This window comes from Zalophus californianus, chromosome 5, assembly GCF_009762305.2.
Source record: "Zalophus californianus isolate mZalCal1 chromosome 5, mZalCal1.pri.v2, whole genome shotgun sequence".
Classification (NCBI taxonomy): domain Eukaryota; kingdom Metazoa; phylum Chordata; class Mammalia; order Carnivora; family Otariidae; genus Zalophus; species Zalophus californianus.
Genome location: NC_045599.1, coordinates 57,652,587 through 57,668,928, shown reverse-complemented (window position 1 = coordinate 57,668,928; position 16,342 = coordinate 57,652,587). Strand labels below are relative to the sequence as shown.

At 44.8% G+C, this 16,342-nt stretch overlaps 2 protein-coding genes across 2 annotated transcripts in view; both read right to left on the bottom strand.

The window, feature by feature from the left end:
- S100Z (S100 calcium binding protein Z) overlaps window positions 1-15,505 on the bottom strand; it is a 40,923-nt gene extending 25,418 nt beyond the window's left edge. The window contains exon 1 of the mRNA XM_027607076.2: window positions 15,380-15,505. The gene's annotated coding sequence lies outside the window, so the exon portion shown is untranslated. The remainder of the gene's footprint in view (window positions 1-15,379) is intronic.
- Window positions 2,426-15,604, bottom strand: F2RL1 (F2R like trypsin receptor 1). Its single transcript, XM_027607072.1, has 2 exons — window positions 15,380-15,604; window positions 2,426-6,006 (listed from the first exon to the last, which is right to left on the bottom strand). Exons 1-2 carry the CDS (start codon window positions 15,459-15,461, stop codon window positions 4,895-4,897), a joined length of 1,194 nt encoding a protein of 397 aa, XP_027462873.1. The 5' UTR covers window positions 15,462-15,604; the 3' UTR covers window positions 2,426-4,894.
- Window positions 15,605-16,342: the final 738 nt, after the last annotated feature.

Sequence of the window (16,342 nt, the reverse complement as noted above, 5' to 3'; positions counted from 1 at the left end):
TCATGAGAGTCCAAGCCAGATCCTTCTGGCTAAACTACTCCTGAATTCATGACCCACAGAAACTGTGCATACTTAGTTAAGTTCTTATTGTTGTTTTAAGCCTCTAAGTAAGTTTTTGGGTAAGTTATGTTATATATACATATATAATATATATATTTATACTATATATGTATGTACTATATAGTATAGTTATATATATAGTGTAACTCCTCTTTTACTTAAAAAAGCATATTGGTACACATGCTCATACATGCCCAGAAAACACCTCAAAGGGCACACTAAGGGAGTAACTGGGTTCTGATAAAGTGGGTAAGGAGGGAATATGTGCTATATCCTTTTATATTCTCAAATTTACTTACCAGACCACTTATTACTTTTACAATTTTTAGAAGTTTATTTTTTAAAATGTTTAAGCAAGGGCGCCTGGGTGGCTTAGTTGGTTAAGCCTCTGACTCTTGGTTTCGGCTCAGATCAGGATCTTACAGCTGAGGGATCGAGCCCCACAGTAGGCTCTATGCTCTGTACGCAGTCTACCTCAGATTCTTTCTCCCTCTCCCTTAGCCCCGCCCTGCTCATGCTCTCTCTCTCAAATAAATAAAATCTCAAAAAGAAAATATTTAAGGGGCGCCTGGGTGGCTCAGCCATTAAGCGTCTGCGTTCGGCTCAGGTCATGATCCTGGGATCCTGGGATCGAGCCCCGCATCGGGGCTCCCTAACTCCGCGGGAAGCCTGCTTCTCCCTCTCCCACTCCCCCTGCTTGTGTTCCCTCTCTCTCTCGCCATGTCTCCCTCGGTCAAATAAATAAATAAAATCTTAAAAAAAAAATTTAAGCAAAACAATGTTCAGAGGGATAAACCATAATGATGGCCTTTCCCAAGCCTTCTTGTCCTTCATGTTTTCCTTGACTTTCTCCTACTCTCAAGATCTAACTTTGGAATAGGCCGATATTCTCTAAAGGCTTTCCAGTGGCCAAATACTGGAGAACTGGTTTTGTCTTTATTATCAGTGCATTCCACTGAGAACACTGACCCCATGACTACTGCTAGTGCCGGAACCCTGATTTGATTATTTGCACTGAATACTGTTCATGGCACTCACATTGCTGCTGGGTGCTGACAGCTCGCCCGGAGTTTGCCACAGAGCCCGAGGCTGGGGAGGTGGCTTCTGCAGAAGGGGATGGCCCATGATTCCAGTTGAGCCTAATTTCTCACCAATAAAGACAGAGCCTGGGAAATATTACACCGAATGACCGACCAGTAGAGGTAAGAGCAGCTCACACCCGAGCCAGCCCAGACTCTCCTTCAACAAAGACAAGGTGCGGTGTGAGGGACTCCTATCACTTCCATTTAGATCGATCAACCATCTCAGTGAAGTCCCTAGGCTTAAAAAAATGTGGGACTTGATCTGTGTGTGTTTTCTTCAGAACTGGGGGTGGATGACACATGCCTCTGACCTAGTGGAATCAGAGACTTCTCTTGTGAAGACAACATCCAAACTCTGCAGCACAGAAACATAATTTTAATCAGTGAGACTGGGGGGTGCGCGGAAGCTGTGACAAATTTTACCTTTGATTCTGTAACATAGTTCAATCCTCCCAAGGGCCCCCAGTGAGTTCAAGTTCCAAAAAGAAAGTTGTAATCACTCAACTATGCATATGATGAGATTACAGCCCCAGGATTTATGAAATCTTGGTAACCGGGAAATTAGTCTGAAACCGCTGCTACAAACAACAAAAGTGACACCCAGGTAATATGCGTAAAACAACTCCAAACCAGGCAGTTTAGCATTAGTGCTGGCACAAATCCACATTCGCTTCCAAATTAAGAAGGCCCTCTTAATTTGCATGGAGCCAGCAGAGTGCAAAATATTCAAATCTGCAGATCGCTTTAAAAATTTGGACCCCACTGGTGCCTGGGTGGGCCAGTCAGTTAAGGGTCCAACTCTTGGTTTCAACTCATGGGATATGGGATCAAGTTCCGTGCTCAGCAGGGGGAGTCTGCTCGAGATTGCTTTCTCCTGCCCCCTCTGCCCCTCCCCCTGCTTGCTCACATGCATGGGCACGCTCTCTCTCAAATAAATAAATAAATCTTTAAAAAAGTTTGATGAAAAATGAACCAACATCAACAACAACAATCCTCTTCCTTAGGGAACTAAATAATGATCATCCATACATGGAATACTACCTGGTCATTAAAAATAATGAGGAAAGGGAGCCTACATGGCTCAGTTGTTTAAGCATCCAGCTCTTGATTTTGGCTGAGGTCATGATCTCGGTCGGTGGTGAGATTGAGCCAAGGGTGGGGCTCTGCACTCAGTGAGAGTCGGCTTAAGATCCTCTCTCTCCCTCTCCTTCTGCCCCCCCCCACTTGTGCATGCTCTCTAAAATAAATAAAATCTTTAAAAAAACATTTTAAAAATAATTAGGAAGATCCATATTAATGGATTTATCAGTTAACATGTGTGCGCATGTATATATTCACATATTTCTTAAGATATTTATTATATAATATTTAAGATATGTAATAGTTAATATATTTAATGGATAATATACATATGCATTTTATAGATAAGTTATTATAAAAATTTGTTTCCTTTGGGAAATGAGAATGGGCACAGGTAGGAAAGAAAATTTTCATATGTTCTTGTTCAGTTTAATATACCAGCATGTATTATAAAAATGATTAACAAAAGAAATAGCAAATACCAAAATAAGTTTTTCCACTGGATCAGTCCATACACCACCTGCAGGGCCCCTGTGAGCCATCTGCTTCTGCTTCCTTTTCTTCTGTGCCCACCATCTTTTGCTTTCTTACCTGGAGGATGAAGACAGCCTAAGCCTGCTATGAGACTCAAAGCAGAGCCTGCAGGGAAGGCAAGGTATAAACAGGAACTGGAGGGGAAAGGGGGCACAGCAGAAATGAAATCCCATGAGCAGTGTAAGAGTCACAGCGCTAAGTGATATTTATGAGTGCATATGTGTGCTGAACATTTAACCCTCATAACTCCATAAGGAAAATATCATTTTCCTCGTTTTACAAATGAGAAACGAAGGCACAGGGAAGGATCTTCCCTTAGCTCACAAAACGAGGTACGATGGGGGCAGAAGTCAGCCCTACCCGCCAGCTCAAGAGCTGCCCTCTTCGTCAAAAGGCTGTGCTGCTTCAATGCAAATTAAAACAGTAAGATTCTGTTTCTAGTCGGACTAGCAAAATTCCAAAAGATTGATAGAGCAAATGTGGAGGAGCATTTCAGGAAACAGGTGCAAATGTACTATTTTGGTTGAAATATAAACTACTGAAGGCAATTTGACAAGAGTTACCAAAATTTAAAATGGTCGTCTGACTTTTGACCTGGTCATTCTACTTCCAGGAACTTATCCTATAGAAATACTCACAAAGATGTCTACACAGATGTCCAATGCGGCACCATTTTAATAACAACAACAACAATAATAAAAAGAGAAAGAGACTTCAGGAGACATCGCCAGGGAAATAACTAACTACATCACAATATACCCCCAAATTCAAGTCTGTATCCATTAAAAATGGAGGTCAACCTACAGACACAGAATGGAAAAAATTCTAAAATGTTAAGTGAAAACAATTGTCCTCAAGCAGTATGTACTGCATGGCCTTATTTATCTAAGAACTGTGGTGTGAGCATCACATCATTTCTTTTTATAGGAGTGATGCTGGAGCTACCCTTTCCCCACACCCTCCCTCAAAAAAACCCACAAAACACACAACTCAAAAATAAGCTGTAAAAAAAAGGTGGGGTCATGTGTTATTTGTAAATCAATCATTACAATAAAATTATTTCAAAAAAAATCACAAATACAAGTTATATAAATTCACTTTGGAATATGTACCCTCTAAATATCTTATATATCACATCTCTTTAGCATTCTTTTCCAAACAGATGTAGTTCAAATCCAGCTAAGGCATTACAATTTCGTATTTGTAGCAAGTGAAAAAAACTGCCAATAAATAATCCAACTATAATTTTGAAAAATACTAAGTGGTAAATGCCCCTCTTACTTTGAAACCATCTATAACTCAGACTACCTGAAGATTCTGAGGCAGTATACAGTTACATGAACTTTGTGTTTCCACATTTAAAATCTTCAATGTATTTTCCTTGTAGCGATAAGGATATATACAAAAGCTCAGAGGGCTGATAAATAACTGAAAGTCATAATGAGACAACAAACAGATCTCATTACAAGCTATACATAAAAGGGACACAAAGCAGTTTGCTTTTCCCTTGGCACCCAGACCAGTGGTTCTCAAACCTGGGTGTGCATGAGCATCTGAAGCAGAGGCTTGTTAAAATGCAGTTTCCTGACTCAGACCCTGTACTCTCTCATTCCTGAGTCTAACGAACCTGCATTTTTAAACAAGATCCACAAGGAGGTGATAGGAAAACCCCACTAACATTCTAAGTCTATGGTCCAATGCTAACCAGCTGCCCCTGATTGGAACAGAAGCGACCCTGACTCTGCGTAGCTTCTTCACCTTGTTACTTTCTTCATCTGTACAGTCAGTCCATTGGTCTGATCATCTCTGAGGACACTAAAGCTCTAACACGGCTATAAGTTCCAGCCAAGAGTTTGTACAAGTCACCGAGCTTCTGATTTTTCACCACCTTCTAAAAAGTTTGCTTCTGTTAGTTCCATTTCCGAGAGCACTTGAGTAGAGGAATTCTAAAACTGACATCTGTTAACTTGGGGGACTTTCCTCATGCAAACAGGGAAGCTTCCAGCAATCCTGAGAGGTGCTACATATACATGGCGTGTGGTGAGACCCACTTGGTCAGGGGACAACAGAAACATACCCATAACATTAAGCAGGCTCCAAATCCTCCTGTAAAACAACCAACGGAGGGCCTGAAAAACTCAGTAAGAGGTTTTAACAGTGGTTGAACTTGAAGAATAAGAGCTGGATTTCCTGGAGGACTTCTTTGAGGTGAAAGATATTTGCATCTGCCGTACGGTACGTACACTTCGACAAAGGAGAGCATTCTTTGCGTGATCCCTGAAGTCTTGTGAAACAAAGTAATAGACGAAGGGGTCGATGCAGCTGTTGAGGGTGGAGAGGCAGAGGGCTACAATGTACAGGGCGTAGACGTGGCTCTGGCTCCTGGTTTTAATAAGGAAATAATGTACCACAAGCAGAAGGTTACTAGGAGTGAAGCAGATCAGGTACATGGCCAGGACAGTGACAATGAGTTTGATGGCTCTCTGCCTCTTCTTTTCCGAGTTTTCATCCATATCAGAAGATTGGAGTATTCTGATCATTAGCACATAGGCAGAGGCTGTGAGCAAGGCTGGGAATAGAAAGACTCCGATGGCCAGAGAGAGGAAATAATTGAACATGTCCCCTACCAACACCTCCTTAGGCAAAACATCATGGCAGGTTGTGATGTTAAGGGCTGGAATGTAGACAGTCTGCTTCACGACATACAAGGGGATGGTAACCAGCAGAATCAGCACCCATATCCCCAGCGAGACCCCAAAGGCAATGTTTGCCTTCTTCCTGGGGTGCACCAAGGGATTCACGATGACCCAGTACCTCTGCACACTGAGGCAGGTCATGAAGAGAATGGAACAGTACATGTTGCCATAGAAAAAGCCAATGAGTACTTTGCAAAGAGCTTCCCCATAAATCCAGTTGTTGCCATGTATGTGATAAGCAATCTTCAAAGGGAACCAGATCACAGAGAGGAGGTCTGCCAAGGCTAGATTGGCCATGTAAATCACAGCAGGGTGCTTCTTCTTTGCTCGGAAAAGAAAGACCCACAGAGCCATGCCATTACTTGGCAAACCAATCACAAATACAATCATGTAGACAATTGGAAGAAAGACAGTAGTCAGTTTTCCAGTGAGGACGGAGGCAGAAAACTCATCCACAGAAAAGCCTGGCTCCACGGTAACTCCTTTCCCAGTGATATGAGATGAGCTGTCAACCTTACCAATGAGACTTCTTCCTTTAGAGGTTCTATTGGTTCCTATACAAAAAAGGCAAGGCAGACAAGGGTCATTACAGAGATCAATCTTTCAGCGGTAATTGTTTAAATAAAAGTACTTTAGGGGCTCCTGGGTGGCTCAGTCAGTTAGGTGTTCAGCTCTTGGTTTCAGCTGAAGTCATATCTCAGGGTCGTGAGATGGAGCCCTGCCCTGCTCCATGCTCAGTGTGGAGTCGGCTTGAGATTCTCTCCCTCTCCTCCCCGCTCTTCTCGCCTCCAAGCTTTCATGTGCTTTTCCTCTCTCTCTCTCAAGTAAATGAATAAATAAAATCTTTAAATAAAAGTACTTTAGACAAAGACAAAAGGAGTATACAAACGGCTTACAAGTGCTTTCTTTGGGTGATGGGATTATTGGGTTTTGTTTGTATCTTTGTTTTTTACAATGGTTTTTTTTTTTTTATCAGAAGGTTGGGTACATGTGAAATACAAAACTGATTTCTAGGACTCAAAAAACTGACAGTATTTGGTGGCGCCTGGGTGGCTCAGTCTTTAAGCGTCTGCCTTCGGCTCAGGTCATGATCCCAGGGTCCTGGGATTGAGCCCCGCAACGGGCTCCCTGCTCCGCGGGAAGCCTGCTTCTCCCTCTCCCACTCCCACTGCTTGTGTTCTCTCTCTGTGTATCTCTCTCTGTCAAATAAATAAACAAAATCTTTAAAAAAATTAAATTAAATTTAAAAACTGACAGTATTTAAATTTATTTTAATAATTTTAGTATTTAAATTTATTTTTACACAGTTATTTGTTCCTAACTATTCCAATGACGGCCACCTCTCTCATGTGAGACAGCATCCAGCCTGGCCTGTCTGTCATTCCCTCTCCCAAAGTCTGACACAGGGAGATCCCCAGCAGCACAAGGGACGTTCCCTCTGCACCCATGAGGACACTGCAGGCCATGGGCAGGGACTGCCCTGCTACTGCGTGAGCCTCCTGGAAACCTTCCTATGGAGGCCAGCGGGCAGGCAAGTCTTCTGACCTCAGGGTCACTGAACGGGTCGGTGCACTATTTGTGTTCAGACAATCTGCGCTCTGACTCTGAAATAAGTACCATGGCAAGCTGAACAATGTATGCTGTCATTCCCATATTTGCCTTAAACTTTAGAAACCACACACAAATGACTTATCCAGCCTACATCCTGCCTAACCAAGTGTTCACGGAGCCGCAGAAGAAAGTGAGGGAGGGCGCCTGGGTGGCTCAGTCGGCGAAACGTCTGCCTTCGGCTGAGGTCACTATCTCAGGGTCCTGGGATGGAGCGCCGCAAAGGGCTCCCTGCTCAGCAGGGAGTCTGCTTCTCCCTCTGCCCCTCCCCCTGCTTGTGCTCTGTCTCTCCTCTCTCTCTCTCTCAAATAAATAAATAGAATCTTAAAAAAAAAAAGGAAAGAAAGAAAGAAAAAGGATCTTTTGGGGGCACCTGGTAGCTCAGTCAATTGAACATCTGAGTTTTGATTTTGGCTCAGGTCATGATCTTAGGGCCATAAGATCAAGTTCCGCTTTGGGCTCCGGGCTCAGTGGGTAGTCGGCTTGAGATACTCTCTTTCCCTCTCCCTCCACCTCTCCCCCTGCTCGTGCACTCATGTGTGCGCTCTCTCTCAAATAAATAAATTCTTAAAAAGAAAAAAAAGATCTTTGTAGATATAATTAAGGATCTTGAGATGAGAAGATCATTCTGATTATGTAAGTGGGCCCTAAATCCAATGACAAGTGTCTTTATAAGAGAAAGTCAGAGGGAGATTTGAGAGAAACAGGAGAGAAGGCCGAAAGGAGAAAGAGTATGAAAATGGAGGCAGAGGTTGGAACGATGCTGAGGAACAAGCCAAGGAATGCCAAGAAACACCAACAACCCTGAGAAGCTAGAGGAAACAAGGAACAGATTCTCCCTGAGTCTTCAGATGTGCTCACACCTTGATTTCAGACCTCTGCCCCCCAGAACTGTGAGTGAATATATTTCTATTTGAAAGCCACCAGCCAGTGCAACTGTTAATGGCAACCACAGGAAACTAAACACTTAGAATACACCCATCTCTTGTTGTACCTAATCTCTTTTATAATGTTTTAAGAAGAATATGAATTATTTTTAAATTAAAAATGTTAAAATATTGCTACATATTACAGTGTTCCTCAGATACTTGACTAAAACCCACAGTAAGAAACACCCAGTTCTAATACATATTATCCATAACGGAAAAAAGTTTCACAAAACAATTACCTTTATTACACAGGCTGCATTCTAATACTTTCTATTATATTCTATTTCATCCTTATAAAAAGCTAGTCACCACCCTCTACACTGACTTCAAGACCCACTTAAATGTTTTTCAAAACCAGTTAGCAGAGTGACGAATTTTGAAGCACCTCAGAAGGCTAGTTTGTTTTTTATAGACAGATGAGATGTCTGTGGAACTCTCCCCAGACCCAAAATAGCAAGGGTCCCTGTATGAGATTATAGGTTTCTTTAATTGTGGGATTGTGTCCTAATTTTTTTTCTAGTTCCCACAGTCCCTGGCATAGCCCTGACATACAGCAGGTGCTCAACACCACGTGGATCAAGAAGCTCAGCTAGGCACACCACGGAAGGAAACAAGGGAGAATCAAGAGCTCTCCTGCCCATTTCTTTAGCTCCCTGGCTGGTCCAGTTCTACCCAAGCCGCACAAGGACAGGAGCACCAGCAGGGGTGCTACAGGAGCACGGCCCTACAAAATACAACTCCCTTAATACTGGTTAGTGTTCCTCCTAAGGGCTCCTATCACGTGTCCGACATTGCTTCCAACACTTTACATGCATTAGCTCACTTCACTTCCACAACAACCTTCTGAGGGAGGTACTATTACCAGACATCTTTTTATAGATCCATAAGCTGATGCACAAAGAAACTGAGTAACTTTCCCAAGGCGAAACAGTTGTTAGGCAGAAGTCAGGATTCAACACCAAGCAGTCAGTTTCTAGAATCCATGTTTCTCACCATTATACCACATTGCACCTTTGAGGCCCTGACCCGTTATGCTGTGATCCATCAAGACCAACCAAACTATGCCAACTCCACACAATATTTTTTCTCAAACTGAAAGGTTTAAATGTAAATTTTTGCCATTTTAAAAACCACTCTCTTTAAATTAGCCCCTTCTCTAATAATTTATATATTTATTTGTATTAATATCAACATGTTTGAACCCTTCAGAAGTGTAAGAGAATCCTGTGAAGTTTCTGTAAAGTGCTAACTCTCCAGAGAGGGAGTGGGGGCACAGCTGGTAACTGACTGGCGGACTGGGTTCTGGAGAACTCTGCCATTCAAAGAGCTAGGTCCTCCACCCCAGAAACAGCCCACCAGAGTCTAATTCAATGAGTTAGCCTGTATTTCTGTAGGACAGAGCCAACACAATTTTAGAATTACCAAAAGGAAACTCAATTGTTTTTAGTGGGGAAAAAAAAAAGATTATACAGCTTGCTTTATAAAAGAGAAAAATCTAGGCATTGATATCTCAAAAATGATGACCAAATATTATGTGCCTAAGAAAAGAAATACCCGCCAAGTTAAACTTGCCAAAAAAAAAAAAACAAAAAAACCAACACCACCACAAAACAAACCTGAATCTGGTCAAGCACCTGGATCCAACTGCCAAGTTAATGGAAATAAAGGAGACAATAGAACATATTAAATAACACCACATGACTGGAGCCAGAAAAACCCAGACTGTAGAAACCGCTACAGGATCAAGGACCTAATTTCTTCAAAATACAAATTACAAAGCAAAAATAAAAGAGAATGAGGTGTAGAGGAGGGACTCTCAGATTAAAGAATTTAAAAGACCTATAAATCCATGTAATGTGTGGTCGGCCTTATTTGGATCTTGATTCAAACAACTATTAAAATAGTACTTATAGAGGCACCTGGCTGGCTCAGTCAGTACAGCATGGTGACTCTTGATGTCAGAGTTGTGAGTTCAAGCCCCACGTTGGGTGTAGAAATTACTTTTTTGGGGGGAGTGCTTGAGTAGCTCAGTCGGTTAAGCGTCCAACTCTTGATTTAGGCTCAGATCAGGATCTCGGAGTCATGGGATGGAGCCCAGTGTCAGGCTCTGGGCTCAGCGTGGAGTCTGCTTGAGATTTTCCCTCCCTCTCCCTCTGCCCCCACTCCTCCCCCGCTCGCACCTCTCTCTCTTAAAAAAATTTTTATTGGGGCGCCTGGGTGGCCCAGATGGTTAAGCATCTGCCTTCAGCTCGGCTCGAGCTCCATGCCAGGTTCCCAGCTCAGCAGGGAGTTTGCTTCTCCATCTGCCTCTGCCTCTCTCTCTGTCTGCCTCTCTCTCTCAAATGAATAAATAAATCTTAGAAAGAAGGAAAAAATACAATAAAAAATTTTAAAAATTGTATTAAAAAAATAGTACTGGGGCACCTGGGAGGCTCAGGTCATGATCTCAGGGTCTTAGGATCCAGCCCGGCATCGGGCTCCCTGCTCCGCGGGAAGCCTGCTTCTCCCTCTCCCACTCCCCCTGCTTGTGTTCCCTCTCTCACTGTGTCTTTCTCTGTCAAATAAATAAAATCTTCAAAAAAATAATAAAAAAAATAAAACACTTCTGATTTACTTTTGGGAAAAATGTATGAAAACTTTTACCTTTTTTTTAAAAAAAGATTTTTTTAAATTTATTTATTTGACAGAGATAGACACAGCGAGAGAGGGAACACAAGCAGGGGGAGCGGGAGAGGGAGAAGCAGGCTTCCCGCCGAGCAAGGAGTCTGATGCAGGGCTGGATCCCAGGATCCTGGGATCATGACCTGAGCCGAAGGCAGCGCTTTAACGACTGAGCCACCCAGGCGCCCCGAAAAACTTTTAACTTTAAAACTACTACTTGTGGGGCGCCTGGGTCGCTCAGTCAGTTGAGCATCTGACTCTTGGCTTCATCTGAGGTCATGATCTCACGCTTGTGAGATCCTGAGATGGCTCTGCGCTCAGCAGGGATTCTGCTTAAGACTCTCTCTCCCTCTGCCCTGCCCCCACTCTCTAAAATAAGTATATACATCTTAAAACTACTACTCGTTCTACCAGGAGAGATGATGGACTCTGAAAAACAAACTGAGGGTTCTAGAGGGGAGGAGGGTAGGGGGATGGGTTAGCCTGGTGATGGGTATTAAAGAGGGCACATTCTGCATGGAGCACTGGGTGTTATGAACAAACAATGAATCATGGAATACTACACCAAAACAAATGATGTAATATATGGTGATTAACATAACAATAAAAATTTAAAAAATTTAAAAATAAAATTTTTAAAAATCAAAAAAAAAAAAAACTACTACTCGTTCTTTGCTATTTTAAGCATGCTTCTGTGGCTCACCCTCCCCACCAAACCAAGTACACAGCAAGTACTGTACTTGTGTTAACTCTCCTCTTTTATCTTTTTCTCTACTAACCCCTCACCCCAAATCTATTTGCTTTCAACCTGTGGGAACATAGGCTGAAAACTAAAAGCTTCAATTACCAGAGACCACTCCCTAGGGACACATTAGTAAATTTTCATGCGTTCTTTCAGGATGAGCTGTTTTCTTCTCAACACTTGCCTAGCTAATAAAACCATTAGGAAAGTCAAACACAGACTTCATCAAATCATCATCTATCCAGGTTAATTAATAACTATGCACAAGGCAAGCAAGAAACCAAACACAAAGTTAAGAGTCCCATCTTCACGTTCATTACAGTATTCTCTCTTATTACAAAACACTAGAAATATCCCATGTGTCTATTAACAGAAAAGAATTTTAAAAATTATGATAGGGGCGCCGGGGTGGCTCAGTCGTTACGCGTTTGCCTTCGGCTCAGGTCATGATCCCAGGGTCCTGGGATCGAGCCCCGCAACGGGCTCCCTGCTTGGCGGGAAGCCTGCTTCTCCCTCTCCCACTCCCCCTGCTTGTGTTCCCTCTCTTGCTGTGTCTCTGTCAAAAAAAATAAAATCTTAAAAAAAAAAAATTCTGATAAATCCTCCTAGAACATGTAAAGTTTAAAAATCTTTTTTATTTAGGGGACGCCTGGGTGGCTCAGTCCGTTAAGAGGCTGCCTTCAGCTGGGCTCAGGATCCCAGCGTCCTGGGATCGAGTCCTGCAACAGGTTTCCTGCTCAGCTCAGCGGGGAGTCTGCTTCCCCCTCTGCCCCTACCCCCCAACTCGTGCTCTCGCTCTCGCTCTATCAAATAAATAATTATTTTTTATTTATTTTAAAAGATTTTATTGATTCATTTGACAGATGAGCCACCCAGGCATCCCAATAAACTATTTTTAAAAAAAAAAATACTTATTTATTCGGGAGAGGGTCCCATGAGTGGGGGGAGGGGCAGGAGCAAGAGGCGGGGCTTGATCCCAGGATCCACGAAATCACAACCTGAGCCAACACCGAGAGTCGACAGCTTAAAAGACTGAGCCACCCACGTGCCCCACAAAAAGATCTCTGTTTATGAGTACATATTTTAGGCATGGATGCATGAAAGCATGGTAGAGGATACAAACCGAAACGTCAGCAGGGGTTTACTTTGGGTACTGAAAATGATTTTTTTTAAAGATTTTTATTTTATTTATCTTTACTTTTTATTATTTTATTTATTTTTTATGTATTTGTTTGTATGTATGTATTTATGTATGTATGTATTTATGAGAGAGAGTGCGTGCACCAGAGAGAGCACAAGCAGGGGGAGCAGCAGAGGGAGAGGGAGAAGCCGGCTCCCTGCTCAGCAGGGAGCAGGTTGCAGGGCTCCATCCCAGGGCCCTGAGATCAGGACCCGAGCCGAAGGAGATGCTTAACCGACTGAGCCACCCAGGCACCCTGAAAATGATTTTTTTTTTTTTTAAGTAGGCTCCACACCCAGCATGGAGCCCAAAGCGGGGCTTGAATTTGCTACGCTGAGATCAAGACCTGAGCTGAGGTGAAGAGTTCGGCACTTAGCCAAATGAGCTACCCAGGTGCCCCTGAGTAGTGAAAATGATTTAATTAAACTTTTCTTTTTCAAAAAAATTTTTGTGGGGTGCCTGGGGTGGAGCCTGCTTAGGATTCTCTCTCCCTCTCCCTCTGCCCCTCCCCCTGCAATTGTGCTCATTATTGCTCTCCAGAACTTGTCTAAATCACATACTACCTGTATAATGCATTATCAATTACAAAGAGAACAGAAGTTTCAGTCTCCAAAAGAAAAGCAGAATGCATCATAGGGGACCCTCCTAGGCTTGTGACATGGTAGAAAGAAGTGCATGCCTAAAACAAGCTGACAAAAATTCCCAACTGCCATCACCCTACCCGGCCACTCTGGGTAAGTCACTCACTTCATTCCTCATTCGATATTTACTGAGCTCCTTTCGATAATGAGACTGTGCTGGACCATGGTGATGGTGATGTTTCCCTGGCCTCCCAGAGTTTATGATCCAGTGGGGAGACAAATTAAACATATTTACACAAATAATTATCAATTACTGTTGGGACAGGAATGCAAATGTGGTCTGATGAGTGTTTTCCTTGCCCCGACCCCCAAATCAGTGGCCCCCATCTGTGAAATGAGAGGGGTGTATCCTTGGTGGAGCTGCCCTCTAGGAGTCAGTCTTTTTCGTGAGATCCCCCCAAAAAACTGAGAAGAAAATCAAACCAAATATATGCCCTGTAGCAAACTGAGGAGCATGCATAAGGGTCAAGCTAAAAGGGGATGAGCAAAGAGGCATGCTAAGGGGCAGAAGAACTTTGGGGATGCTCTATTTCTCAATCATACTCGATTTAGTTTCAGATTGGGAGGGAAAGCTCCATCTACCATTATTAATGTCTGTCACTTAACTAACCCTTTAGGAAAGTTACCATGCAATAGGAACAAAAGTATGTGGAGAAAAAAACCCTCAAGGTGCAATATTAAATAGTTCTGGTTAACAAGTAACTTGATTTTTTTGTTGTTGTTGAACAAGTTCACTATATTCTCCAGGAACCAGTCCCCCCCACCCCAGCCCCGTCAATTTGTAAACAACAAGTCAAATACTCAGGGCTATCTTCCTATACGAACTGTCTAAATCAGAAAAGCATTCAGTCATCTACACCTACGTATTTTTGAAATGTTTGCACAACCTTAGTTTTACCCCCGAATTTTAAGTTTCCAACTTTAAAAGACAGAGGCAAAACGAAAAGTGTTCACCACAGTTTCAATGTTCCTGGTTAATAAATGTCTTTATTCTAATGCTGACCAATAAAATGTATACAGTGGTGCAGTTTTCAAGTATATACTACAACATCCTTTTCTGCAACTCCAGGGGGAAAAGGGTCACTTTCTTCAGTCTAATTCAAATCGACAGTGATTTGCTCTTTTACAACGTTTTTACGAAGAAGATAAAAGCGAGACCCTGCCTTTTACAGCAGGTCTGCAAATTGCGCAGGGAAATGAAAACCTCCCTTTTAAGACTACCCTGGCTGCTCCAAACAGCCGGACACCCGTTAGCAACACAGTAGCGTGATATCCGGCCAACGATCCCCCGATGAGAGGCCCGCTCAGCCGGGGAGACCCCGCCCCCAGGAGGACAGGCTGGAGCACACACCCGGCAGCACATTGGCGGAACCCAGCTGCCCCGCACAAGTTAGCCCCTGAGCACCGCCGGACGGCTCCCGTGCTGTTCCAGTCCCGGAGCTGGCAGCCTCCGCCATACACACCTCAGCGCCAGCCAAAGTCTGTTACGTGTGGCACACAAAGGCCCGGAAACCGAGGGCCGTAAGGTCACCTGGCCGAATAAAAGGCACGGTCCGAGAAGTTCCATTTGTAAAATCCGCGTGACTCGCAACTGCTCTAGAACTGGAGGCTGAGCGCTCATTACCCCCAAACTCAGCGGGGTCCGGCCCTTCCAGACCCCGGCCATCCACGGTGCCGGAGGAGCTTCGCGCCCCGGGAGGGTTTCGAACTACGTGAGCCGACTCGGAAGAAGGGGCTCTAAAAGCTGAAGGGGGTCGCAAAAAGCGCCAAAAATGTTTCCCAGGCCTTGGCTCTCACCCATTCCACATTGCTCTGAGCCAACCAACTCCAAGGGGTCTAGCGGGGCCAGCCCCTCAGTATTTGCGGAAAGCTCCTTAGTTTCCAAAGAAGCCAACCAGAAGGAAGGGCGGTTGAGCCCTCTAGGTATCCTTTAGATGTGAGCACTCCAATCCCTCCGCGGACCTCAGCCTCTCCCGTTTGTCCCACCCAGCTAGTAGGCCCTCCCGGCGCAGGGATCCCCATCAAAGTCACCTAGAGGGGGCTGCGAGAGGTGGTGGCAGCGGCAGCAGAACACCCTTCGCGCACCTGCCCGCTTCCACCACCTGCCCGTGTGCCTTGGACCCCCGCTCCTTAGCGGCAGGAGCCCTCCCTGACCAAGTTTCTCACCTTGGATGGTACGACTGCAGGAGACAGAGGCCGCCAGCAGGATGGCGCCCCCCAGCATACACGCCGCGCTCACGCTTCGCATCCTTCCTGCAGCCCCGACGCCGGGCGCCGCCACTGATTCGAAACTCGGAGCTCCACTCGCCGCTCGGAGAGGAAGCCGCGGTCTCACCTGCTCTAATCCAAGCCTCTCCACTCGCCTCCCGAGAGAGGGCGAAGTTTCAGTGAAACCCGAGGCGCTTGGCGCACCTGCGCGATGCCACGCCCCCGGGCCGGAACGCGCGGCTCGGCTCCGCCCCTGCGAACGCCAACGCGCGGGTCAGGCCCTGGCAGTCTGGCCCCGCGCGCGAGCCCCGACCTCCGCGCTGCAGGTGCGCCAGCCGCAGGCGGGAGGGTGCGGGAGCCGCCCGCAGGCGGGGCGGGGCGGGTGAAGTAGCTGTATTGGAATGCAAATGACAGGAACGCCGGGACAGCGAGTTCTTTTAGACCGGGCCACGCCTAGAACTCCCATTACCCTTTAATTACTGTTGGGGATCCAGGGCCTTCCGTGTCTTTCCCTCCTCCCCCTTGCTAAATGGAAAAAGCCGAGGCCTGAGCTCACGGACTTTGTCGTTGATAATTGGTAGAGGCTTCCCAGTGTAGCTGGCCCTGGGGGGATAAGGGGTGAGTTTGTTGGATTTTTTTTTTTTCTGCTTTGTTTTTTGTTGTTGTTGTTTTAAAGGGGTAAGTTTTTAATCTGCAGACACTTGGTAGATGGCCGCGGACACCAACGAAAACGGTGGGGAGCAGGAAGGAGTCCCGGCGAGGGGTCAAGAATCTGGAATTAGTTTCCACTCTGCTCTTAACTAGCTGTGATCTCGAACAAACCTCTTCACCCCCTTCTAGGCCCATTTCCTCGACCGTGAGGTGGAGCGGGCGAGGTGATAGTTGGGACAGCTACCTTAAGTGCCAAGAGCTAATGATTTG